Source organism: Mercenaria mercenaria, chromosome 19 (genome assembly GCF_021730395.1).
Source record: "Mercenaria mercenaria strain notata chromosome 19, MADL_Memer_1, whole genome shotgun sequence".
NCBI lineage: Eukaryota > Metazoa > Mollusca > Bivalvia > Venerida > Veneridae > Mercenaria > Mercenaria mercenaria.
In genome coordinates this window covers 14,140,725-14,168,294 of record NC_069379.1, presented here as the reverse complement: position 1 = coordinate 14,168,294, position 27,570 = coordinate 14,140,725, and the positions used below count along the sequence as shown (strand labels likewise).

Sequence of the window (27,570 nt, the reverse complement as noted above, 5' to 3'; positions counted from 1 at the left end):
AAGACGATATAACCATCTGCAAACAATTCATTTAATGGCACGACAGCAATTTAGGGCAGAATGACATTACCATATCTTCTTATATAGGTATTACTATATACGGCAACTCAATCAGTAACAACAAAGATAATCACACTTTGTAGGTCACAATACAATATTCTTAGTTTGTACAAAAAAGTTTATATCAAAATGTACAAGAAATTCAAGTTCTATATTTAATGGTATCTAATAAAATATTTGCCATAAATACCATATTTGGTTACGGTTATATAAGGAAATAACGATGACATCTCTGTGCTCAAAATGGTTGAGCCCGCCCGCTTAGCTCAGTAGGTAGAGCGTTGGTCTACGGATCGCGGGGTCGTGAGTTCGACCCTCGGGCGGGGCGTATGTTCTCCGTGACTATTTGATAAACGACATTGTGTTTAAAATTATTAGTCCTCCACCACTGATTCATATGGGGAAGTTGGCAGTTACTTGCGGAGAACAGGTTTGTACTGGTACAGAATCCAGGAACACTGGTTAGGTTAACTGCCCGCCGTTACATGACTGAAATACTGTTGAAAAACGGCGTTAAACCCAAAACAAACAAAACTCAAAATGGTTGTCATTTTATTGAATTTATGATTCTTAGTTTGTCATATTATTTTTGTTTGTAGTCTGATTTTCATAATTTTTGTTCACCAGTGTTTAATGTTTTATTAAGCTCTTTCAAAATAGAAATGTAAAATGTTATATATTCCCCTGTAAATAAAATCTGGAAAGTAGATCCCTCGGAAGCACCGAAAACAATGCAAACAGTGAAAATTGAAGACTCGGTTTGATTGAGTCTGTTCATGAGCAGTAATGGAAAATGCAACACTGCCCACGCCCCCTAGCACCGGCTTAAGCAGTATTCAATCTTCAAATCTAAATGAGTTGAAATCAATGATCCCGAAGGACCAGAAAATATAACAACACTGAGATGAAGTCGGGTAAGTCTGTTTTATTTACAATGATTTAGCGAAATTTTCTTACTTTCATCCGCCTTTGATTTCCTACAGGATCCTATGCATTGAAATGTCTGAGCCTTACTCTTATCAAACATGTCAAAAGGGTCGTTGCATTGTGAGCAAACGTAACAGTTGATGATGGCTGATACACTTGAAATTAAAAAGAACAGAAAGTATTAAAAGTGCATAGTTGTACTAAAGCTTCTAATAATTATTAAGGTAGTGCACCCATAATGGCATTCGACACTTTCCGTGTGATTATGTATGAAACGATATTGTTCGTAATGCTGTTTCGGCACCCTTCGCTCATAAACGAAAAAGGTTTAAGAATTAATGTATCTCATTTAGTGATTTGTCGCTGAATAAATCATTGTCTGGAGTTCAGATGCGAAGGAATTATATCACAAGGGCCCTCGTGATATAATAATACGCATCTGAACGACAAACAATGATTTTATTCAAGAGCAAATCACTAAATGAGATATATTATTTCGATTCTAACACGTTTGCAAGGACTTTAAAGAACATCCTTGACGGCATTCATTAAATATTTGCCCTTTTTCAATCGGTTTCTTTTCCAGCGCGCCGCTATGACGTAATAATTGTGACGTCAGAACAGTGAATTGTTGTATAATAATTCACTGTTTTCAGTCTTCTTTGTTTAATAGGAAAATGAATCAGATCGTGTTAGAATTTTCTATAAAAACGGAGAATACCGAAATACGTAATCAAACGAGAAAAGACGTTCGTGATTACTGGTCCAATAGCTAAAAAATGTTACTCTATATCGTCCGCCGCCTGATTGAAATCGAAAGTAATTATGTCTCATTATATCGAAAGTTAATTTATCATACAACAATTCACTGTTCTGACGTCACAATTATAACGTGTTGATTTTTCCTTTCTTCAAACATATTATTTTTTCATATATATTACAAAAATAAATGTCTTTGTTCTCTTTTCTTTTTGGTTAACGAAACATGTTATATTACATCTGGCTTTATATGCTTTTCATAGTATTGAAAATTATGTCTGAAGAGTGAAATGTTCATTTAAAATAAAGATGGATATGAATAGGTACCATGTAACCTTATTGATTAAGACGCATACCGAATAAACGAATTTAGACTTACATTGTGTGTCATGTAAACTCATAACACAGGCCGACATGAAAATATCTAGCTAATATTTAATACGCATATTTTGACAAAGCACCAAGTATGATCAAGTCGTAATTGCATCCTTTATATTTTTAAAACTCAATTTCCTAAGAAATATTTCAGATAAGCATTCAATGCAAAATGTGTTTAATAAGAGAGAAGTTTTCACAGCAAGAAGGACATTATTAAGTAACTAAAGAATACGAGTAATTATCTTAATATAAAAAGCGTTAAATTCATGCTTAATATATATATTTTACTCACCCAAAACGAAAACAATCAGAAAACCAAAACACAATGCGTTTAAGTTATTCATTTTCAGAAACTTTTGGTCTTTAAAATCAAACGTGTACGCAAATACTGTTTTCAGACGGTTACAGGTGGCAAACCAAGCGCAAACAGTTACTGAAGCAATAAATTACGACCTACTTTCTTGTGCAGGATAAACAGCTTGAAAGTTGTCAACATTTACAGTTAGCTCCCCAAATATTTTAGTCGTCTGCACCAACTGAGGTCCCGACATAGCATTTTGTATTTTATGATTGATGTACACAAACATACACACAAACACACACACACCCACATACATGTAAACGCTACCAATCGGGGATGTCAGTTATAAACCTACCAACTGGGAACGTCTTTATTTCTACAGCTACAGTTATCATATTTCTATCAGCTCTTATTCTTATCATTTTTAAATTATCCGAGGCTTTAGATTAAAGCTATCTTCAATTGTTAAGCAAGGAGTTTTTTCATATTCAAAACGGGGAAGTTTGTGTTTAAACCAACTGAGGTAAAAGTGTAACAAACCGGGTGTTTGTGTATCGACGAAATGTGGAACTGTGTGTTTCAACAAAACGGGGAATTAGTGTAAAGACTAAATGAGGTACAAGTGTATAACTAAACGGGTGCGTGTGTATAGTTGAAACGAGGAACTAGCTATTAATATGGTGTATGCGGAAGCACCTGTTACATAACATATATATAAGTAAGTCGATCGAGGGATTTAATTTGATTTGATGAGTTAACGACAATTTTAAACAGTATTTCAGTTATGTCAAGCGGGCAGTTTACCCAACAATTGTTCCTGGAAAGATCCACTACTAGTTACCATCCTCCGTAAGAAACTATCATCTTCCTTACATGAGAGACACGGTGGGTTGCAGGGATCGATTCCATGCCCCTTAATCAGTGAGAGATTACAGTAATTTTAAGTCAGCGACTCTAACCACCTGAACACAGGCGGTCACTCAATAGAGGAAATTCTATATTCTGTTTGTAAGTACATGTAGTACGTCAGTCCATCGACATTCAATCAAATTTGTCTATGTCAGATGTTTCCATAAAATAACTGTTTATGAAAATGACGTTGAACCCCAGAGTAGGATATGAACCCATGACCCTCGCTGAGAGTGAAGGCAAATTTGTGTTAAATTAAGACGAAAACAATAGAGTTATCGAGGTAATTAATTTGAATAAGATAGCACATAACCTTAAATCAGGAAGAATAACAGTTACATTGCGATAACAGGCTAACGAAAACTTGAAAAAGAATTTTGGGCATATTTGCAAAGTAAAATTTCAGGTTTGATATCTGGAAATGAGAATTAAATATCGGGGAATCGTTCATTCAACCTCTGTAATGATACACAGTCCCTGATTTTTGCATGAAAATCGTTATTTCTTGCCTGAGAAAATCGCAATTAATATTAGCAAAGACTTAAACAAACAGCATTAATTTTCCAGTCATATATACTTGGTTACCAATATAGTTTAATATATTAAAAAGTTTTCGTTTCTATCTTATTTTTAGAAAACCAGGCTTCACTAGGACGTTTACTTTACACAGTTAATCTTTCAGACTTTGTGAGGGTCATGGGTTCGAATCCCACACTGGGAAAATATTTTCCCAATTTTCAATGGTGACGATTTTCCTTTTTGAAACTGAACATGATTTAATTGCAAACAATACTTACTAGCGTTTCAATCACGGAAATTTATATATAGTATAATTACAAAGGTAGGAGATGAAAACTGGAGAAACAGCTGAATTTACCGCAATACAAAGTATATTAGTATTTTCTATCAAATGCAGACGTATAAAACACTTTTATGTAGTAACTGAATGATCGTATAAAAATCATTCTGAACAAGGAAGAGTAAAATGAAATCAGTCATCGGTATTTTAAATGCATTTGATATTGTTGTTGTTTTATCCAAACTTTCATGTCCTAAGTATTTTCATGATTAGGATATATTTGTATTTCCCAGAAAAAGAAGTATTTCAATGCTATTAATACCAGTTAAGCATATGTATGCCACTGTCAAAACTAAAATAAATGTACTTGCACCCATAATAAATACAGCGTTAGTGTGCCATCGAATAGGGAAATGTCTTATTTTGTGTTGGTCAGTTACTCAAATGAAGTATGAAATAATCTTATATCTTTTCGGCTACCATAGCAGACTAATGCGTACCATAAAAACGGGGGTCGCTATTACCGCTATCATACACCGACTGACTACCGCAGACGCCTAAAACGTACCATCAAAACGAGGGTTCACATTACCGACATCGTACAGCGTAAGACTACCGGAAATTTTGTATATTCTTCCATATTGCCTTTTTCAACGTTTGGTGAAAGATGTGTTTTTGGTTGTCTGTGTTTTGGTCATCTCAACATTTTTATCTGCATCACTAGTGTAATAAGCAATACACAGTGTAGTCTTATTGTTGAATTAATGTGTTTAGTTTTTCTTTGTACCTGAGGGGAATTTGAATGCTTTTCATTTATTGCAGAATTTCATCTGAAATGTAAACTTTCATTTATGTTATTAACAAAACGTTATGAAATCAGTTAAACTAATAAGTTCAGTCATTTATATGACATACTTAATAATATTACGCAACAAATTACAGGTTTCTACAAATTTAGGAACAAAATCGAACGTCTTCACAAGGGCTACTTTTCACATGACAAAATCAGTAATTCATTTTCAGTAATGTATCTGTCACTCACGTAGCTGAGGGAGTTAGTCGCGAAGTAGTTAGCAGGTTGGACTACAACGCCAGCAGTTCAGGTTCAATTCCCGGTCGCGGTTAATATCCGGACTAGGGTTTAGTGCTGGATGACTTACTTAAATTAGTACTGTTTCCAGCAGTATCGGCTTAGACTAGAACCTAGTGAGGTAAATATGACATCTGCCGTGGGCTCGTCTAGAAATAAATTGTTCCGTCTATTGCATGTGGGGACTTTCGTCGACAACCCAGATTAAGCAAGAAACTTTACCATTACATTTACTCTTTCAGAAACTTGTCACAGAGAAATTCCACGAGCAATAATTTTACACTGTTTTGACGTTGTCGCGAAAAGAAATGAAGCTACCAACACGCCAAAATGAAACATAATAACATCAAGGTAAAATCGTATCGGTGCTTGCGACAAGAAGAAGTAAACTGTGACGTTGTGTCGCAACGAAATATGCCGCAAGCTCTCACTTCGCAGAACAGAATAGTTCATTCGTCTTGTCGCCAGGCCAGCGCGCTGACACGAAAACTTTGTTAAAAGCATACTCGCTGATGCAAAACAATGAAAGATGTAATTATTTCTTGGCACTTCAAAACATTTTTGTTAATCGTGTACACGAAATAAAACATTAATTTCTGTCTGGTCCAATGCATTTTCTTCTGGTTGACACATTTATAGTTATTTTATATCCTGCTGACGCTCACGCCCAGACGACACAATGAAACTTGCAACATTTTGTACTGGTGAGAGATATGCTTCATAAGTCGTACGCGAGACAGCTCCAAAAAAATGTTATAGAAAAACAATAATAATTTATTATCTCCTTTGTTTATAAGAATATGTTGTTGATGCTTCACATGTTTTACCTTACCTAAAGGTGGCCCGATCGTCTAGTGGTAACACACTCGACTATCATTCCAATGGGCCGGGATCGAATCCCGTTCATTGCATTGGAAATTTCTGAGATGCTCTTGTGTGTCTCCTACCTAACCAATACGTTTGTTCAAGAAACTATCTGTCCATTCGCAAAGAGAAATGCTATGTTTGCCGGACAGGCCCGTATCTAAAAGATTTTTTCTCTCTCTCTGTTCTGGGGGCTTTGGTGTCACTTTGTCCCTCTCGTCATATTGCTCTGTGTCTGTACTTGTAGAGGATGAATTTCCGACAGCCTCGTGTTATGTAAAGCGCCATTGAAGTTGTTTATCATGAATAGTGTGCTGTAAAAAGCTGATGTAATAATGTAAAATAAAGCAACCATAGCTAAAGCACTTAAACTGAGGGCTAAAGAAGGGCGTATAATGAAGACTAGTCTATTAAGTTTTGGATGGCTCTGATTACGATTTCTACACTTAATGCATGTTATTACTTAAGATTAATTCAAACAACACAGGATACACAAAAGCACAATTTATTAGTAACAAATTCTAAACTTATTTTGATTCGTTTATTTTTCTAGCTTTAAACAAGTCGATAAGAAGAAAAGAAAAACAATATTTAAAACAAGGTTTTGCTATTGGCAGAATTGCAGGTATTATCAAAATTCTCCAATTAGCTATAATATCTATACACATTTCCTTTCTTATTTCACATCATTCGGTACTTTAAAGCATCTCATTGACTATATGTAGCAAGTTAGGGTATCATGCTTTCTTACTAAAATAAGTAAAGATAGGTTCTTTAAGTATATAAATGATACATTGTTCCAAGCATGCAACAACACAGATCAATCTGACTAAAGTACTTGATCTTCTAAACGAAGATCTGAGAACGACCCATTCACATTCGTCTTCTGTATATTTTGGATTTCCAGTATTGCTATTTTTATTTTCGCAAATCTACTTTTGTTTGAACCAATCAGACAATTTGTTCGAATGTCAAAGAGTAAGAAAAATTTGCAGTTAATCCAGGGCTCGAACCCGGAAACTCTCGCTTACAACAAAGCAAGTGCCCTACCGGCTGAGCTAACCGGCTATCTGACATCTTTCGACATAAAAATTGTTGATATCAAAAACCAAGACTTTTAAAAGCTTGCAGAATGTTGTAAGGTAGCTTTTGATTGGCTAGCGGAAGGGTTGTCAGAACGAGGCCATCAATAGCTCGTTGTCAGATCCTATGCTTAGCGTAATAGGAGATGTACTTTAGTCAGATTGCAACACAGATTTGAGATCTTCAGTAGTAAAGGGTATGTTTCTTTTGAAAAAAGTTTTTATTTTTCAGACATTTTCAATGATATTTTAATATTTTGATTGTGCAGGCTAGCTTAGGAGATTAAGTAGTATGAACAGATTCGTTAAAACGACTGGGTGATCTTTGCAATTAAGGCATACCCGTTTCTATTTTCTCCTAAATTGCAGACCGTATCAATCAATTAATCCTATTTTCACTAGCCTGAACACCACATATGTCGTAAAACGTTTAAGCCATGCCTTGAGAAAATCAACATAGTGGGTTTACGACCAGCATGGATCCATGTTTTTCCCATGGCACGGTTCATTTGCATTTCACTGACCTGTTATTACAACATATCAAAATATTTTTCGAGTTCAGAAATCGCAGGTAGACTTTTAATATCGTCAACATGGCTTTTTCATTAAAATAAAGTTCTAAGCTACTACTTAGCCTGGCTACGACTTCAAATGTCAATAATAAGATTAGCACTGTTATAATACATGTCCAGTAGCACTATTATAATGCATGTCTAATGTGGGGAATCACAAGATCAAAATAATCCTTTTATGAAGTTTCCAATTATGATAGATTCTTGTAATTACACACACTCACGTTAAAAAGAATTATCAGTTTCATCATGTCATCAAGATAATCTGATTTAAATCTATGTAGTTTTAGAATACATCTAGGTTGCCGTAAGATAGGCTCATATCAGATTTACAGCAAAATATGCTTTAAAATTATCCAGTGTTTTTTTAAGTTGGATATTATCTTATTCATGAAATTCTCACAGCTGACATGTTTAAATCATTAGTAGCGACCCGTCATTTCAATGCATGGGATTAATTAGAACGCCTGTAAAACTTGATTCCATGGAGGCATAATGCAAGCCCTCGCATAAACTCAAATAAACACGATCACCTGGCCTTAAATGATGCAAAACCGAACTCGTACCGGATGGAATGTCACTTGCGTTGTTGCTACTAGCGATACCACCATACCCAATGATTGTGTAATTTTTCATAAGGTAGCAATCTATAAAACTGATGTCGACATCTTCTCGTATTAGCGTGCTAATAAACAAGTACAGTCCTTCTTTCTTGCAGACAAATTCACCGGAGGTCATGTTAAATACATCATTGTCATTGTAATATGCTGTCAAGAATTTCATTGTAGTGTCATCATAATCCCAGATTGGATTATACACAGAAAAGCCAAAACTGCCATCTGAAATAAATAAAGGTACGTTTTTGTTTTTCATTTTTGTCAGATTTCATTAATATTTAAATTAACTAGAACTACACTGATTTACATTTCACTGTTGCCACACGACAAAAATCAATGATTAAGATTGACAAGGACTGTCACACACTCGTGCCTCTCCTTGCCTTAAAAGAAGCACATACACGAAGAAAGCTAGTAACTAAGTAATAAAGCATACAACAATCCCTGTCAATTGAAAACATAGCATTGTTTCATTATAGGTGATACTTTTTATTCTCGCTACACAGCACACACATCTCTATAGCAAAAACAAAGATGCGTTAAGAACACTCTCGTTCGGTGTTGTCGTTGGTAAGTCCTGCAACATGATCTCCGTTCTTTTGAACCAGGCCGCAGACCTGATAACCATATATCTTTCGCCTGAACATGGAATATTTTTGCATTTGTTGATGGGTACCATCACAACATTTCCCCATAAACGAAGGCTATGGTTTGAATAAATTCTTAATCGAGTAAATAAGCCTGCACCCGTGGTAACAATGCAACTAATTTTCCCAATTTATCCTTCGACCATCTGTAACTATATGGATGAAACAGAAAATAAATCACAATCGTCCAACATATACTCATCTAACAGCGTGCTCTATGGATATTGTCATTTTCAGATGTCTTCACATCGCTGTGACCTGTCCTTTTCAAGAAAGGCAATAAATACTGGTCAATTTCGCAAACCACATAAAATAAACAGCAGCTTTGATTGAAAATATCAAAAGATGCTTGTTGAAATTTCACGAACTATGGATGCATTTTAGTCATCTATGCTTCCATAACATCCAAAACAGCAGACTGTAAGTACGTGTAGTGACTGTAAAATGTTTCCACTTATTTGTAACCAGTGCAAGTTATATTTTCTGTTTCATTGTGTTCAAGGAGTACATTCATTTTTATTACAGATTTCTGCATAAATTGGTGTTAGGAGGTATGGCACATTTAAGCACCTCTCACGAACAGAATAAACTACAAAAAAACAAAACAAACATTATTAAGGGCCAAAGGAAATAGGTCAGAAGATAAAATTAGGTTCAATTTAAAAAGCAGCTCTGAGGACTTTGAAAAGTGCATATTGTTGAGTTTACTTGTTTCATCATCTGACACAAGTAGCATTTACCATTTTTGTTTGTTATACCCCCAACGAACATGTTTATTTTTTTTTTTTTTGGGGGGGGGGGTGGATATAGGAGTCAGTTTTGTCGCGTCGCGTCCTGACGCGTCCCGTGCCGTCCCGTCGCGTCCCGAAATCTATTATCTCAGTTATTACTAAATGGATTTGATTCAAACTTAAAATAGATGTTCCACCTTATCACCCACATTATGTGACACAAGATGTTCCACCTCATCACCCACATCATGTTACATAAGGTGCATAACTCTGACACCAATTTTTCATGAATTATGCCCCTTTTTACTTAGAATTTAAGGTTAATTTTGATGTATATTCACTGTATCTCAGTTACTACTGAATGGATTTGATTTAAACTTAAAATAGATGTTCCACCTCATCACCCACATCATGTGACACAAGGTGCATAACCCTGACACCAATTTGTCTTGAATTATGTCCCCTTTTACTTAGAATATAAGGTTAATTTTGATGTATTTTCACTATATCTCATTCTGATTGGCTTAGAGCCAAAGGGAAGTAACCTTTTTCAAACTTTTGTACGGAGTTTCTTCCCCTTAAATTCCAGGAATTAGTCTATTTTTAGAAATCCTATTTTTAGATTTTCAATATTTAGGTATTTTTCTAACTTTTTTTTATCAGTCCTATGTAAAAAGTAAATACATTTTTTCTGTGGTAACATGGGTCGATAAGACACTTTTTGTATTCACTTTTAGTGTATCTCTAATATTACAGATTTTTTATATTTACCTCATCCCTCATCCAGGGCACATAATTATACTAGTATTACTTATATGTGGAAGCCCAGGATGAAGTACTACAAAGACGAGTAAACTTCTTTTTTTAAGTATTAAGCTTTTTTGACATTTTTATATTATTCTAAGTATTTTTAAGATTACTTCTGGTTGCCATTCTTCTGTGACAAGACAATATGGTGGGGGTATGAGTCACTCCTGTGACAGTTCTAGTTTGTTTTAGGTTTAACGCCGTTTTTCGACAGTATTTCAGACATGGAACGGCGGGCAGTTAACCTAACCAGTGTTCCTGGATTCTGTACCAGTACAAAGTACAAACCTGCAAGTCACGGAGAACATGCGCCCCGCCCGAGGATCGAACTCGCGATCCCGTGATCCGTAGACCAACGCTCTTAGCTACTGAGCTAAGTGGGCGGGCTTTACCATTTTAGACACGCAACCCAAAACATCCGATGTTTCAATTTTGTGTGGACTAAAAACACTTCAAAAAGAGCCGAGTCTGATACATAACTATTTTTTACAAAGTCTTTATTATATACTAAATAAAAAGTGTATATACCCTTTTAAGTAGCAGATTTAAAACCAAATCAGCAGTAAAATGAATCAGTCGTGCGACTGTCCAACACAGTCATGTTGAATCTAAACATGCCGAATACAAACATGTCGAAACAATTAAATTTCTAATAAACAGGTTGAACATATACACATGTAGAGTGTAATAACTATATAAATTGCTTACTTAAAAGATATAAGAGAAAGAACAAAAAAAAGATAATTAAGTAGCAGACAGTTTACATACATGCAATGCTTTCTTTCCGTCTCTATAAATTGAGCTTTTAACCATTTTACATTTAAAGAACTAAGAAGCCGATTTAATCGAGTTTTAGTAATCTAAAAATGTCATGCATCAAACCTGATTTTTAAAACCTGAAAATTTTCACAACAATATGCCCAATACTTACTTTTAATTGGGGTAAAATTATCTTACATATGAAACAAATGACTCAAGATTTTAAAATATTATCATTGTAACAATTCATGCGAGTACAGGTGGCACATGGCACGACACTGCATCAAATGCCGTTGATGGTAATTTTACATAGAAATTAGAATAAAATCGACCTCATACAATTTTAACAGGTACAAAAACAGTAACATGTACCTGAACACGACGTATTCTTACAGGATTGCACTTGCAAAGAGGTACCGTCACAATATCGTCCCATAATCGATGGTCGTGGATTGGAGCAAGTCCGTATCCGAGTAGTAAAGCCAGTTCCACATGTTACACTGCATGCTCCCCAATCTTCCCAATCCGTCCAGCTGCCATCTGTGACTGGGATGTTAAATTTTTCATACTAATATATCATAATGCTAGGTCGAAATGCGTTTTTTAAATTAACTTTGCATTTGCACAAAAACTATCTCCAGAAAACCCTTCGATTAAACAGCTGGTGAAGAAAAACGCCAGTCATTTGCTAAACAGCTAGTTAGAGGGTGTCTCTATAAATTGAGTTTTTAACCATTTTGCATTTAAAGAACTAAATAGCCGATTTAATCGAGTTTTAGTAATCTAAAAATGTCATGCATCAAACCTGGTTTTTAAAACCTGAAAATTTTCACAACAATATGCCCAATACTTACTTTTAATTGGGGTAAAGTTATCTTACATATGAAACAAATGACTCAAGATTTTAAAATATTATCATTGTAACAATTCATGCGACTACAGGTGGCACATGACACGACACTGCATCAAATGTCGTTGATGGTAATTTTACATAGAAATTAGAATAAAATCGACCTCATACAATTTTAACAGGTACAAAAACAGTAACATGTACCTGAACACGACGTATTCTTACAGGATTGTACTTGCAAAGAAGTACCGTAACAATATCGTCCCATAATCGATGGTCGTGGATTGGAGCAAGTCCGTATCCGAGTAGTAAAGCCAGTTCCACATGTTACACTGCATGCTCGCCAATCTTCCAAATCCGTCCAGCCGCCATCTGTGACTGGGATGTTAAATTTTTCATACTAATATATCATAATGCTAGGTCGAAATGCGTTTTTTACATTAACTTTGCATTTACACAAAAATATCTCCAGAAAACCCTTCGATTAAACAGCTGGTGAAGAAAAACGCCAGTCATTTGCTAAACAGCTAGTTAGAGGGTGTCTCTATAAATTGAGTTTTTAACCATTTTGCATTTAAAGAACTAAGAAGCCGATTTAATCGAGTTTTAGTAATCTAAAAACGTCATGCATCAAACCTGATTTTTCAAACCTGAAAATTTTCACAACACTATGCCCAATACTTACTTTTAATTGGGGTAAAGTTATCTTACATATGAAACAAATGACTCAAGAGTGTAAAATATTATCATTGTATTAATTCATGCAACTACAGGTGGCACATGGCATGACACTGCATCAAATGTCGTTGATGGTAATTTTACATAGAAATTAGAATAAAATCGACCTCATACAATTTTAACAGGTACAAAAACAGTAACATGTACCTGAACACGACGTATTCTTACAGGATAGCACTTGCAAAAAAGTACCGTCACAATATCGTCCCATAATCGATGGTCGTGGATTGGAGCAAGTCCGTATCCGAGTAGTAAAGCCAGTACCACATGCTACACTGCATGCTCCCCAATCTTCCCAATCCGTCCAGCCGCCATCTGTGACTGGGATGTGATTTTTTTCATACTAATATATCATAATGCTAGGTCGAAATGCGTTTTTTTACATTAACTTTGCATTTACACAACAATATCTCCAGAAAACCAATCGATTAAACAGCTAGTGAAGAAAATTACCAGTCAATTGCTTAATAGATTTCTAGACTGATTTGAAAACATGACTTTAAGTAAGTTTTTATAATAGGAGTTTAAGGGGAAGTAAAAATTCTGTATATCCCCAACGCCTCCTAACACCAATTTATGCAAAATTTATTGAAACTATTTACAGTCATAAGAAAATAACGAACTTATTATAATATTGACATTTTTTTCTTAAACCGAATAAGATAACATGTAATCGATAAAGTGTTGATTATTTGAGCTGCATCATATGTATAGTTAACTGAATGAGAAGTCTGTATGTACTATACAAATTCAGAAATCGTGATTAACCGTATTTTTCAAAGAAAATAGCCAATATATAGGCAGTGTAACAAAAACTAAAACCTTCAAATAGGAATAATGTATTTAAGATATATATGTAATTAACTAAATCAAAGTATGTAGACTGAAAATAGTGTTAAAATTTCACATTCTGAAAAGTGTTATGAGAACCGAAGCAAAAATATTATCCCGGGTAAACTATTTGGACTGTATGGTAGGCTTAGGTTGCAATTGACCTTAAACCTCATCAAACTATGCACATTTTACCTTTAGGTAGGGAATACAGCATGCATAATTACTACACGGATTAGCAGTCTGAATAGAAAACTAATAGGTTATAAAATCAACCCCCCACAGAAACACACAAGTTAAAATACGCTGAAAAGGCTACTGCTGGAAAGAGAACAATATGTATTACCCATATATACGTGTCAAAGTACGGGTTAAATATCTAGAAATTAAAGAAATCAATATCAGGACTATTACATGCATGATTGTATTATCGCGCGAAGCAATTACCATAGATAGCTTATTTTTCCTTTGCACAGATATAGCATGGACAGGACGGTTCACTCAACAATTTCACTATATGGACAGATTGTTTCCCTTGCTTAAGGTATTAGGTCACTTATAGTAATGTTTACAAAATGGCCTTTTCTTTGTATATTCTGAACGGTAACCGTGTTTTGCACTATTTTGCAAACTTTAAACAATTTTTACCGTGCCGTTTTTTAAAATAAATTTTGAATAACTTATGGTAACAAGCTCAAGTAGAGACAAATTTCAAAGTGATAGCCACTATCCAAAACGTTTGCAGAGAACTCATTTTACCATTAATTTCAACAGAAGAAACACCACACTTTTGGTAAACAATTATAAAACACAAAATAAAAATGTCAATATCATTTTTTCTATGGTGCCTCAAGTAAACAGATTTAATGAGACAGAATTCATGCTTCAACATTGAAGAAATACGGTCGAATGATGTGTTTCTGTTTTGAATTTTGCTTACTCCATTTAAAAATAACCTTAGGGAAGATGTATAGGAAACCTACCTAAATTTCTTCCACAATATATAATCTAAGAGTGAAAGCAAAATAGAGACCTTTCACCGCGTGTAACTCAATATTTTTAAAGATGTGTAACTCTACCCCTTCTGTTTAAGGAGTAAATTCACTTTGAACACCAAGAAATCGCTTATAATATTCATCTTTTTCCATTTTTGTACAAAAAAATCAAAAACAAGTCTTAGAAGAAGTAAAAACGTCCTAGTCAAAAAGGAAAATAAGGAAAAATAAATTTGGTCCCAGTAGGGCTTGAACCTACGCACCCTAAGAACTGCAGTAAAAGTAGGTTTATGATAGGAATTGGATACTCTTCAAAAAGGAAGTTCTCTATTAGTGATCTAATACCTTTAAAAAGTCTCTGCAGTACATGTATATATATATGTAATAGTAGGATCTTAAAATTCGACAAAACAGACTTATTTTTGATGTTTTTTCCAGTGTTGCCGTTTCTCAGCATGGCATTTAGTATATTTTATTAAATGTCAAGCTTCAGCGGGACGTTATTTACCATGCTTCATACCCAGTCTGTCTAAAGTACATGATCTTCTTAACGAAGATCTAAGAATCTAAGATTGGCTTTATACCTCTAATCGATTATAAGGATGATTACCTGAACAAGAACTATTACCACATATTTGCACTTGATCCGAGGTACCCTCACAATATTGTCCCATTGTCGAAGGTCTTGGGTTTGAACATGTCCGTATTCTAGTAGTTATTCCAATTCCGCACGTTACACTGCATGCTCCCCAATCACCCCAACTCGTCCATTTACCATTTGTGACTGAGATGTTAAATTGTACAATATCATATTTATAGGATAAAAATTATATTAGTTTCAGGTTTTACAAAATGATGAAATACTCTACAGAATGCATGTCATTCTGATTAAATTTAAAGCATCAACTTTCAATATACCGTCATAAACCTAAAAAGGGGATATAGATAACCTTTGTCTGGCAAAAAAAGCTTCAAGTTACCTGTTTCACGCAAAAGCAGTAGAAAATTATTGTTTATATCTATATTACTTGAAAGAGGTTTACTTGAATTATATATACCTCTAAATAATACAATTGTAAACACTGTCATGGAAATGTTACAATGCAATGTTTTGACGAGTTTTCATTCTTGCATTGTTTTCATTCTTGCATTGTTTATTTTTATTTACCTCTCTTGTATTCAAATTCCTTAATACTTTGTCGGAATGTTAACATTTCTTCTGTATCTGTCTCATATACATTTCCGTTTACGTTTAGCTTATTAAGATTGATGCAAGCTCTATTACCAAACTTTCTTTATATAAGAATTTCGCTAAAATCGGTGCTTAAGAGTGAGTTCTGTTGGCTCGTTTCAAATCTTTCTTGACCAGACAGTCAAACTGTGTCTGTCGTTCTTGTGCTTGGTTGCCTTCGTGTCTGCCAAAGTATCTTACATATAGAGAATGACCGGTTACTGTCTTTCTCAGACAAGGCTAGATATGGTCCTTGAAGGAGCGAGGCTTGCCTATTTGTCATATCATAATATATTTACACCTTTTATCCTACCATTATGCGAAATAAATGTAAAACGTAGGAGTGAAATAAATTGTGCTCTTTTGCCAGACTTCAAAACGACGCCATCTTCTTTTTGAAAATAACCACAAAAAACGTACTTATCCAGTTTTTTTTATAAATGCGCTCTTAAAAGGTACATGCACCGATATAGTGTATACCTGCCATATTTGCAATTACTACAAAAAAAGTTAATGTAGAAAACGGAAAATGACTCGTGCAAAGCGTTTGTTTAGGATTTAAGCTCTCTGCACTAACATTAAGTGATATTGCACCTAGAATGAACTGTTACTGAATAGAATCATCAAAGAAACGGTAGTGTCTATTTTTATGGCATGTGTATTTAAATCACTTCAAACGTTTGCTTGGTGAGAATGAGTATCCATCTAGCAACTGAATTTCGGATGAAATGTAACTTGGCAGCAAATTAAGATAATTCTATCGTATTCAGCAAAACGGAGATGTCGGTTACAAAACACAATTGCAAGAATAGGCTTTGTTTTTTTTTTTCGTTTTTTGTATAATATTTAGGATCTTAAAGACTTACTATAAGTGCGTATTGATTTTTAAATGTAAAATAGACACGATTTTATGTCCTTGGGGCTTACGATAATGCATTCAAATCAAAAATATTTCTTTATAGTCATCATCTGCATGTTTAGTTACAAACTCCATAGCTCTACTTTTATTTGTGATCAAATTATGCCCCTTTCATACTTAATTTATTTTCTCTCTTAATTAGACATAAGTTCATCTCCTGTCAAATCGTCGGATCAGCTCTCGTTATTTGGTAAAAACTGTAAGAAGAATTAACCAAAACACTTCCATTCAATTTAATGGTTATAAAGAAATACTACATCCCAGACAGTGATTAGTTGCTTAATAGAATCATTGATTTGAGTTCCGATGTGATGAGATAATATCATGAGGTCAAAGCTGATTTTATTAAAATTGGATCTTAACATTTTATCGAGGATGACTAACACAAATATTTGTCAAATAGAGTGCGCCGCTTTAACGTTTGACGCTAAACGTAATAATCGTGACGTACAAAGTGAGAATTGCTGCATAATAACACATATTAAATTTCAGATTTCTTTGATTGATAGAAAAGTAAAACTTGTTTTTAAGAATAAAACTTAAATGATACATACATAATACCAGATTTCTGAAGTATAGAAAATATAACTATTTTCGAGAACACGACTGCCAATACCACGCCGGACACAACATAACAGAACAAAATGTTCACAAGTTTTTTTATAGATAGCTTTAAATTATTTTCTTTTGAGATTCCTACGTTATTTCTGTTTACTTCTCTCTCGGTTTTTAAATTATGATAGTTTTTTTTTTTCATATCACTCTCCGTATATCAAATAACAGCAGTAGCTAATTGGAATGGTTTCAAAATGGTTTCATAGGAGAGATCGAAAACATTTGTTGTCTATAATACATTCTTGAGTATAACAATCAAAATATCTTTAATAACTTATGACATTTCACAAGGTTATATTTAGTTTTATATGTCATATTTACCCAGTATATAGAGCTCTTTTCTTTTTGTTAATTTTTAAATTACATATTCCTATTGATAACATATGTACAACTATACTTTGAAATCATGGAACGCAGCTTCGGCTTCATCTGTTTATCAGGGATAATGAAATATGCAATACTTTTAAGTCTCTTAGCCTTGTTCCCGACTGTTTTTGAGACTACCCTCTGCCATCATGTAATACCGCCTCGGTAGCCTAGTAGTAAAGCGTCGAGTGCGGGAGGTCGCGGGTTCGATCTCCAGCCACGTCATACCAAAGACGTAACATATGATGCTAGCAGCGTCTTCCCTTGGCGCTCAGGAGTTTGGAGAAAGTGCTAGCCTAAGGACTGGTCAGCCCGGTGTCAGTATAATAATTTTGGTGGTTACGTGATAATAGTGGACACAGGTATTTTCCCCTCTGAGAAAATATTTTATTTTTTTCGGAATAACGTACACTCAAAATACACTAAAATACTGGAAATATGTGACCATGTGATAAAAAAATATTTTTGTTGGAGTATATGACTGACCGATGGGTAAAAAGCACTTGACAAAATGCCGTATTATGTACATGAGCAATTTCCTAAAGAGGTCGTTGCAAAGCGAAAACCACTAATTCCGGTAATGAAAGGGCAAAAACGAAATGGTAAAAATGCATGGATTGCATATGATACTTTATACATTGACGGTAAAGCTCAGCAGTAATAGCGCGTAGGTGGTGACCTGAATGTCTTAACATGGAATGTTTAGGGCCTAACAGATTCAAAGAAAGACTGCAGTGAGTTTGTAAATATTATTTCAAATAATGATATCGTGATTTTGCTTGAAACATAGACAAATAAACATACTAAAATTGACATAAATGGTTACGCATCTTTTTTAATTTTTACAGGAAACACCAACATCGTAATGCTAAAAGATCACGTGGCGGGGTTGCGATGAATTTTAAAGAATCCTTAAAAATAGTGTATTTGTTATCAGAAATCATTACGACTCTGTAATCTGGTTAATGCTAGATAAAGTTTTTTTTTTTAATTTTGTCAATGATGTATACATATCGTTACCTCATCGCAACAACGTCGTATCTCTATATAAATTTATAATAAGATACGACTTTGTTGCGTTGAGGTGACGATATGCGGTGTTTATATAAGGCCAGAAGAGACTCCAGTTTACAATGTATGTAATATTGACTTTTTTCAAAATGACATTTATGAGTTTCAAAACAATTCTTGCGTTGAGGTGACGATATGCGGTGTTTATATAAGGCCAGAAGAGACTCCAGTTTACAATGTATGTAATATTGACTTTTTTCAAAATGACATTTATGAGTTTCAAAACAATTCTTCAATTTATTTAATTGGTGACTGTAACAGTTGTGTCGGAATAAAGGACGATTTCAAAGTTCTTGATAGAAATAATTCTGATCTCCATAGTGATGATTTTGTCGCTGATGTACCCTCATCCAGGGCCTCGTCTGATAAAAAATGTAACACATTTGGTCTCAAATTACTTGATCTTTGCAAATCCTCGTGCTTTCGAATAGTTAACGGTCGGTTCGGTAATGAATTTGCTAACAGATCTTATGCATTCTCGACTAGGCAAGGTGCGTCTACTATAGATTATCTATTGGCAGAAGAATGCGATTTCGTCCATATAAATAATTTTACAGTGCATGATTTTAATGAATGGAGCGACCACTGTCAGATTTCAATGGCTATAAAATGCAATTTTACTATCGATGAAAATAATTCTTGTGAGTATACAAAATATAAATGGTGTGAAATGTCGAAAAATGATTTCAGGTCAGGTTTGATTAGTATGTTACCATGTCTTAACCCTTTGACAGAAAACATAGGTCTCAGTGACAGAAATTCAGTGAATAATGTTGTCGGTGTTGTTACTAGCATAATTCGCCAAGTAGGTGATCCGTTATTTAAGCGGCAATTACGTAATAGTGCGTCACCACAGTTTACTGATAATCCGGTAAGTGACAACAAATGGTTTCATTTCCACTACCGTCCATGAACAGGCTCAATCAAACCGGACCTGCAACATTTTCGTTTTTGTTGTGTTGAGCGACCTGTGGAGTTTCCACTTTTTTTTATTGATATTGAATGTATGCATGCAAAACGAAGATATATGGAGGCACAGCGTATATTTAAAAGATGTAAAACTGCGGAAAGTAGAATACATTTTTCTGCATTAAAATTTGAATATAAAAAACTTAGAAAAAACGAAAACTATTTGATATGGAACAGTTATCGAATATGGAAAAACTAGAAACATCAAATCCTACAGGATTTTGGAAATATTTTAAAACAAAATCTAAACAGTCAGATAACGGAATTACACTTGAGTATTTTTAAACATGTTTTAGAATTAAGTAATTATGTTTTTAAAGTGAAAACCCTGAAGCGTAACATTTCACAGAGAGCTATGATTTCAATGAAAATACTTTTGATGTTGATTGCTTGCTAAATTGTCTTATATCAATGGAAGAAGTTCTAGATGCAGTAAAGTCGTTGAAAAGAGACAAATCCTGTGAGAATGACTGTTTATTTAATGAATATTTAATAGAATCCATTGATATTTTGGTTGGACATTTATGTGATATTTTAATGGTGTACTTAGTAGCGGTTTTTCCCTGAAACTTGGACCGAGGGTGTAATCGTACCTTTACATTAAAAAAGTGAAACGGGTAATGTAAAAAAATTATAGGGGAATTACTCTTGTAAATTGCATGTCAAAATTATTCACAACTATTATAAATAAAAGAATTACTGATTTTTGTGAGCAATATAATACTGTATCGGACGCGCACGCAATTTGGCTTCAGGAAAGGAAGATCAACTGTTGATGCTAGTTTCGTTTTGTTAAATCTTGACTGTACAGAAATGCCTAAATGATGATTAAAGACTCTATTGCTGTTTCGTAGATCTGAAAATGGTCTATGACGGTATTGACAGAAACGCATTGTGGTTAAATTATTCAAACTTGGAACAGACGGTAAAATATTAAGAGTTATAAAAGATATGTACGAAAATGTTAAATCTTGTGTGCGATCTTGTAATTGTTATTCTGATACTTTTGAATATTCAATAGGATTGCGTCAAGGGAAGGTAATTTCGCCAATGCTATTTTCTTTGTTTATTGAAGATTTTGAATTGTTTCTCCAAAATAATATAAACTCAGGGCTAACTGTTGACGATATTATAATCCTTTTACTTTTATTTGCTGACGATATGGTTATTCTTGGTAAGTATCGAGAGGAGTTAAATATATCTCTTGCGTTGTTGAATGGTTACTGCAAAAATGGAGTTTAGAAGTTAACACGAAATGACTAAAATAGTTGTTTTTCGAAAACGTGGTGGTTTATTTCAAAGTGAAAAATTTACATATGATGGTAATATACTACAGGCTGATAATGAATCTAATTTAATCTCGGTACGGTTTTCAACTATATTCAGTCTGGCAGTTTTGTATTAAATCAGCAACAATTAGCGGGTAAAGCATTAAAGACATTAAATGTTCTATTAATAAATTGTAAAAAATATAAAATTAAATCAAAGGTACTATGTCAGTTATTTGCCTCATTCGTAGGATCTATACTAAGTTATTCGTCCGAAATATGGGGATTTGGTAAAATCTAAGGAAATTGAGATAATTCACATTTCAGTTTTTTGATTGATGAAAATACTAAATGTAAAATTAAATACAGCAAATGCTACAGTATATAGAGAATTAGGCCGATATCTATTGTATATACAAAGGTATATTCGTAAAGTGAAATATTGGTTCAACATTATAAGAACAGACAATATTATTCTGAAAAATATATATAATATCTCACATAAAGATTGTGTCAATGGAAAGAAAAAATGGTTTTCTAATGTAAACAAAATGTTATGTGACAGTTACTATGGATTTAACTATGTGTTTGAAAACCCAACGTCTATAAACGAAACATATCTTTTACATATTTTTAAACAAAGGTTATTTGAATGTTTTGCTTAAGAATGGTGTAATAGTAAGTCGTCGAACACTGTGTTGGAAATGTATGATAATGTTAATTTTTTTTTGTATTTAAAGTCGCACCGACACATGATAGGTCATATGGCGACTTTCCAGCTTTTCAATGGTGGAGGAAGACCCCAGGTGCCCCTCCGTGCATTATTTCATCACGAGCGGGCACCTGGGTAGAACTACCGACCTTCCGTAAGCCAGCTGGATGGCTTCTTCACATGAAGAATTCAACGCCCCGAATGAGGCTCGAACCCACATCGATGAGGGGCAAGTGATTTGAATTCAGCGACATTAACCACTCGGCCACGGAGGCCCCTGATAATGTTAAGGTGACATTTGGGTATGAAAGCTATCTTGATGTTTTACCTTACGAATCTTATTTTATTTAACTAGATTTTGTGCTTCATCACATTCTTTAAGAGTTCAAACTGGACGATATGGAGTTAATAGAATACCAAAAAATGAACGTTTTTGTACTTTTTGTAATTAAAATGATATAGGTAATGAATTTCCCTTTTTCTGTAAATGTTCATGTTTAACTGATCTTAGAAGAAAATATATTGAATCTTATTTTTATAACAGACCAAATATGTATAAACTTACTGCTAAATTGCACTGATAAACATAAACTGCTCAAATTATGTAAATTTATCAAATTGCCTTTAAATCGAAATGCCTATTTCACTTTTGCAACGTTAATTATTGTCGTAACCAGCTCATCCTCTAATAATTAGTGTATACTTGTATGTTTTTAGTGTATTTGTTTAGTAACTTTTAAATATCGTGACCTATTGAATCTGTGTTCTGTTATGTATGTTACCTAACGATGTATATGTTGTACAAGTTAATAAAGAATATGTACTATTCTGTTCTGCTCTCTAATGTGACTGGGTGTGGTATCATACCACGTGTCTACGGCGTGATATTGCAGTGAGGCACTATAAAGTTGGGCATTGAGCTCACTGCTACAAGTAGACACCGTCGTTTATGTGACTGAAAAACTGTTTAAAAGACGTTAAACCCGAACACACACACATACACACACACACACACACACACACACACGCCATCATATGAAATATAGAGGGTAAACACGGGCACATGTCTAAAGTACACATAGCATCAGCTTAAGCGGGATTTTATTTGAGTAAAATTGAATGGACTGGGTTATCCAAAAGGACAAACATTTAAAACAAAACAGAGTCTATGTATGGGTATGCTTCTTACAGCCGCACACGGCACTTAATTCTGCTGTTGTGATACTTAATAAATTCTATAAGAACATTCGGTCCATGAGTGGTAATGAAATGTGCAACACCTGTCTAGCCTTCCATCAACGTATTAAGTGGGCTTCAAAGGCTCAATGGATCTTGAAATATAACGTAAGAGAATTTAAGCAAGGTGATATTTTATACCGCCCAAAAAATGCCGTTATTGCTAGTAACATATTATTTAATGCACTGAACTCAACTAAGCAGCACGTGTTTTTACAGTGGTGTCCGCGATGAATTTCCATGCATTCTCGTTCTAAGACTGTAACGGTTCACGAAAGGCTAATTGTGATCGTCCAATATTAAATGCGAAGATATGCTTTACATTTTTGATTACCATTATACTTTTATCTAATATTATGTACCCGCAATTAAAAAAATGAAAACAAACACACACACACAAAAAAAAAAACAACATTGTAATTATTTTGTAATTATTTTTGTTCAACTATAATTGCAAAATAACTTGTTTTCGCTAGGTAATATAAAATCGAACATATTCTAATTAAAAAAATGGACAACTAAGCCCGAGCTGGACAGTGTGAATTTTAGTCTTCTTTTAAAATCAAATATAATTGAATTGCATAATACAAAATGTAAAAGGAAGAAAAATTAGATATTCGTGTACACTATTGTGTTACAGTAATAAAGTAGCTTATTGTTCCTTATTTCCATTTTATTGCTACTTTCAACCAAAATATCACCTTTAATTTGATTAGCACACCTTTATCAACTGCATGTCGATGTACCGCTTGGGCTTGTTAATCGAATTGCAATCAATCTAGCAATCCTGGTAACAGCGGTCAATATTTCTATGATTGTAATCAGTACATTCCTCTGGATTTTAAAGAAATATTTCTTTACAGATTTTGTTTGTTTGTTTTTGGGTTTAACGCAAGAAACTTACAGATTTTGAAAAAAAACTGGGATTAATATGTGTATTTGTTTAAGATAAATGACTATCAACCGAGAAAAAAATATTATATTTATTAGCTCAGTTCTAGCCTAAAAAACAACAAAATTTAACATTTTTACCTCGCTGTTCATGAGACGCATTTTACAAATTTTTTTCTGAGCGTCATTTTGAAGTTTGTTGCAAACACTTTTACGACGTATCCATTATCAGTTTCTATTGTAATGACGTTACGTTATTCCATTATTTCAAACAATGCAGAATGCATGTCATTTTGATTAAATTTAAAGCATCAACCTGCAATATACTGGCATAAACCTAAACAGGGGAACCTAAGCGTCAGGTAACCTGCTTTAAACAAAAGAAAAAGAAACATCATTGTTTATAACTATTTTCCTTGAAATAAGACCTTCAATATACTGGCTTAAACCTAAACAGGAGAAAGAGATAATCTCTGGCCAAAAAAGCTTCAGGTTACCTGCTTTGCGCAAAAGCAAAACAAAAATCATTGTTTATAACTATCTTCATTGAAAAAAGTTTACTTGAATTATATTGTTCAGATCATTTATATCTTTAAATAATACTAATAATTGTTATCACTCTTTCACGGAAAAGTTACAATTCAATGTTTGACGAGTTTTCTTTCCTGCATTGTTTATTTTCATTTTCCTTTCCTGTTTTTAATTTTCTTTTCGGAATGTTTACATTTCTTCTGTTTCTTTCTCATATACACCTTTATTTATGTTTAGCTTGTTAAGATTGATGTAAGCTCTAATATTACCAAACTTTCTTTAAAAAGAATTCCGATTAAATGAGTGCTTGAGAGCGAGTTCTGTTTGCACGTTTCAAACCTTTCTTGACAAGACTCAGTTAAACCTAGTCTACCGTTATTGTGTTAGGTTGCGTCCGTGCCTTCCTAAGTATCTTATTTATACAGAATAACAGGTAGCTGTCTTTCGAGAAAAAATGTTTCTAAGACGAAGCTAGATGTGGTCCTTGGAGGTGCGAGGCTTGCCTATTTGTCATGCCATGATATATTTACAACTTTATCCTACCATTATGCGAAATAACGTGTAAAACGTAGGGGTGAAATAAATTGTGCTGTTTTGCCAGACTTCAAAACGACGCCATCTTGTTTTTGAGAATAAATGCAAAAATATACTTACGCATTTATTTTTATAAATGTGCTCTTAAAAGGTACGTGAGACCATGTCCCTAATCACAGTCACTAATGTACCGATATAAATCACTTCAAACGTTTGCTTGGTGAGAATGGATATCCGTCTAGCAACTAAATTTCGGATGAAATTAAACTTGGTAGCAAATTAAAATTATTCTTTCGTATTCAACAGAACAGAGATGTCGGTTACAAAACAGAAGGTTAGCGTTTTTTTAGTTCTTTTTATAATATTTACGATTTTAAAGACCTACTTCAGTGCCGTATGAGGGCGTATTAATTTTTAAATGTAAAATGGACATAATCTGATGTCCTTGGACTTTTAATATAATGCCTTGAAATAAGAAAATCTTTATAATCATCATCTGCATGTTTGGTTACAAACTCCATAGCTCTGCTTGTGACCAAATTATACCCCTTTCTTTTTTTCTCTGAATTAAGACCTAAATTCATCTCCTGTCAAATCGTCGAATCAGCTCTTGTTATTTGACAAAAACTATAAGAAGTATTAAACCAAAACATTTCTATTGATGGTTATAAAGAAATACTACATCCAAGACATTGATTAGTCGTTTAAAAGATTTTTAAACATTGTTTGGAGGTCTGATGCAATGGAATAATATCACAAGGGCCAAGCTGATTGTATTTAAACTCGATTCTAACATTTTCTCGAGGATTAGCACATACATCATTGATGACATGCACGAAATATTTGCAAAATACAGTGTGCCGCATTGAAGTTTGAGTTTGATGCTAAACGTAATAATTGTGACGTACAAAGTGAAACGTGTTGCATATTCTAACACGATCCGATTCATTTTCCTATTAAACAAAGAAGATTGTAAACAGTGAATTATTAAACGACAATTCACCGATATGACGTCACAATATTACGTCATAGTGTTAAACGGCATATAGCGGCGCGCTGGAAAAGACACCAATTGAAAACCGGCAAATATTGGATAAATGCCGTCAAGGATGTACTATAAAGTCCTTGGTAACGTGTTAGAATCGAAATAATATATCTCATTTAGTGATTTGCTCTTGAATAAATCATTGTTTGTCGTCCTCGTGATATAATTCCTTCGCACCTGAACTCCAAACAATGATTTATTCAACGACAAATCACTGGATGAGATATATTATTTCTGAAATAACACATAATTTTCAGATTTCATTGTTTGATAGGAAAGTAAAGATTGTCTTTAAGAATAAAACTTAAATGATATACAAACCAAATTTCTGAAGTATGGAAAATAGAACCAAATTCGATAACACGACTGCCACTACCAAACCGGACACAATACAACCTAGCAAAGCTATCACAATCTTTGTTTTGTCTCGTTTTTCCTTTTCAACTCCTGTTTTATCACTGTTTGTTTTTCTCTCCGTTTTCACATTTTGATAGTTTTCCTCCATATCACCACCGCGTTTTATTATATCATAGTCTCCTTCGTTTGCTTCCAGCTCGTTAAGCTTTATGGTAGGTGTAACGACACCCGAACTTTTAGTGTAGCGTACAGTTGTTGCCATGATGTCAATTTTGATATAAGTTTTTAAGATTTGGTACAGCAAAATTTTCGAAATGATTTTTGTTAAAGAACTGCGTTAAATGAATATTTAACTTCCTCACATCTTATTTATTTAAGCATACTCGCCAGTTTGATATTTAATCTTTTTTATTGATTTTGAAAAGTGTCCTTACTGAAAACTACGACATCAGCTAACTGCGAATTCATTTGAACCTGAACGGTTTCGTAGGAGAGGTCGAATACACTTGTTATCTAAAATACATACTTGAGTATAAGAATCAAAAATATCTTGCTAATAACATTTTAGCATGTTACATATAATTTAATTTTTCATATTTACCCGATATGTAGAGCTCTTTCCTTATTGATAGTTTTTTAATTACATATTCCTATTAATAAAATATGTACAAGGATACTTTGGAATCATAGAACGCAGATTCTGCTTGATTAAATCTGTTCATCAGGGATAATGAAATATACAACACCTTTAAGACCCTTAGCCTCGTTCCGACTGTTTGTGAGACTACCCGCTCTACCATCATATGAAACCGCCTCGGTAGCCTTGTGGTAGAGCGTCGAGTGGGTTCGATCTCCGTCCGAGTCATAGCAAAGACATAAAAATGGTACTAGTAGCTTCCTCGCTTGACGCTTAGCATTTTGGGGCGAAAGTGCTAGGACCGGTCAGCCCGGTGTCAGTGTAATGTGACTGGGTGGAGTATCATGCCACGTGTCTACGGCGAGATATTACAGTAAGGCAGCTCTATAAAGTTGGGCATTGTGCTCACTGCTACAATTAGTCGTTTATATGACTGAAAAAGTGTTGAAAAAGACGTTAAACCCGAACACAC

The 27,570-nt window shown here is 34.0% G+C and overlaps 1 protein-coding gene across 3 annotated transcripts in view; it reads right to left on the bottom strand.

Annotated features, from left to right (window-relative positions):
* Positions 1-26,831, bottom strand: part of LOC123541756 (hemicentin-1-like) — a 102,896-nt gene extending 76,065 nt beyond the window's left edge. Inside the window, exons 1-6 of one of the 3 annotated variants that reach the window (XM_053531102.1) lie at positions 26,426-26,831; positions 15,327-15,500; positions 13,038-13,211; positions 12,357-12,530; positions 11,675-11,848; positions 6,577-8,580 (exon numbers count right to left, since the gene is read on the bottom strand). In XM_053531102.1, coding sequence (XP_053387077.1) covers positions 8,183-8,580; positions 11,675-11,848; positions 12,357-12,530; positions 13,038-13,211; positions 15,327-15,500; positions 26,426-26,723 — 1,392 coding nt within the window. In that variant the 5' untranslated portion in view covers positions 26,724-26,831 and the 3' untranslated portion in view covers positions 6,577-8,182. Of the gene's footprint in view, positions 1-6,576; positions 8,581-11,674; positions 11,849-12,356; positions 12,531-13,037; positions 13,212-15,326; positions 15,501-26,425 lie in introns of those variants that run through there. The other 2 variants (XM_053531101.1, XM_053531103.1) reach the window with 2 other exon arrangements.
* Positions 26,832-27,570: the final 739 nt, after the last annotated feature.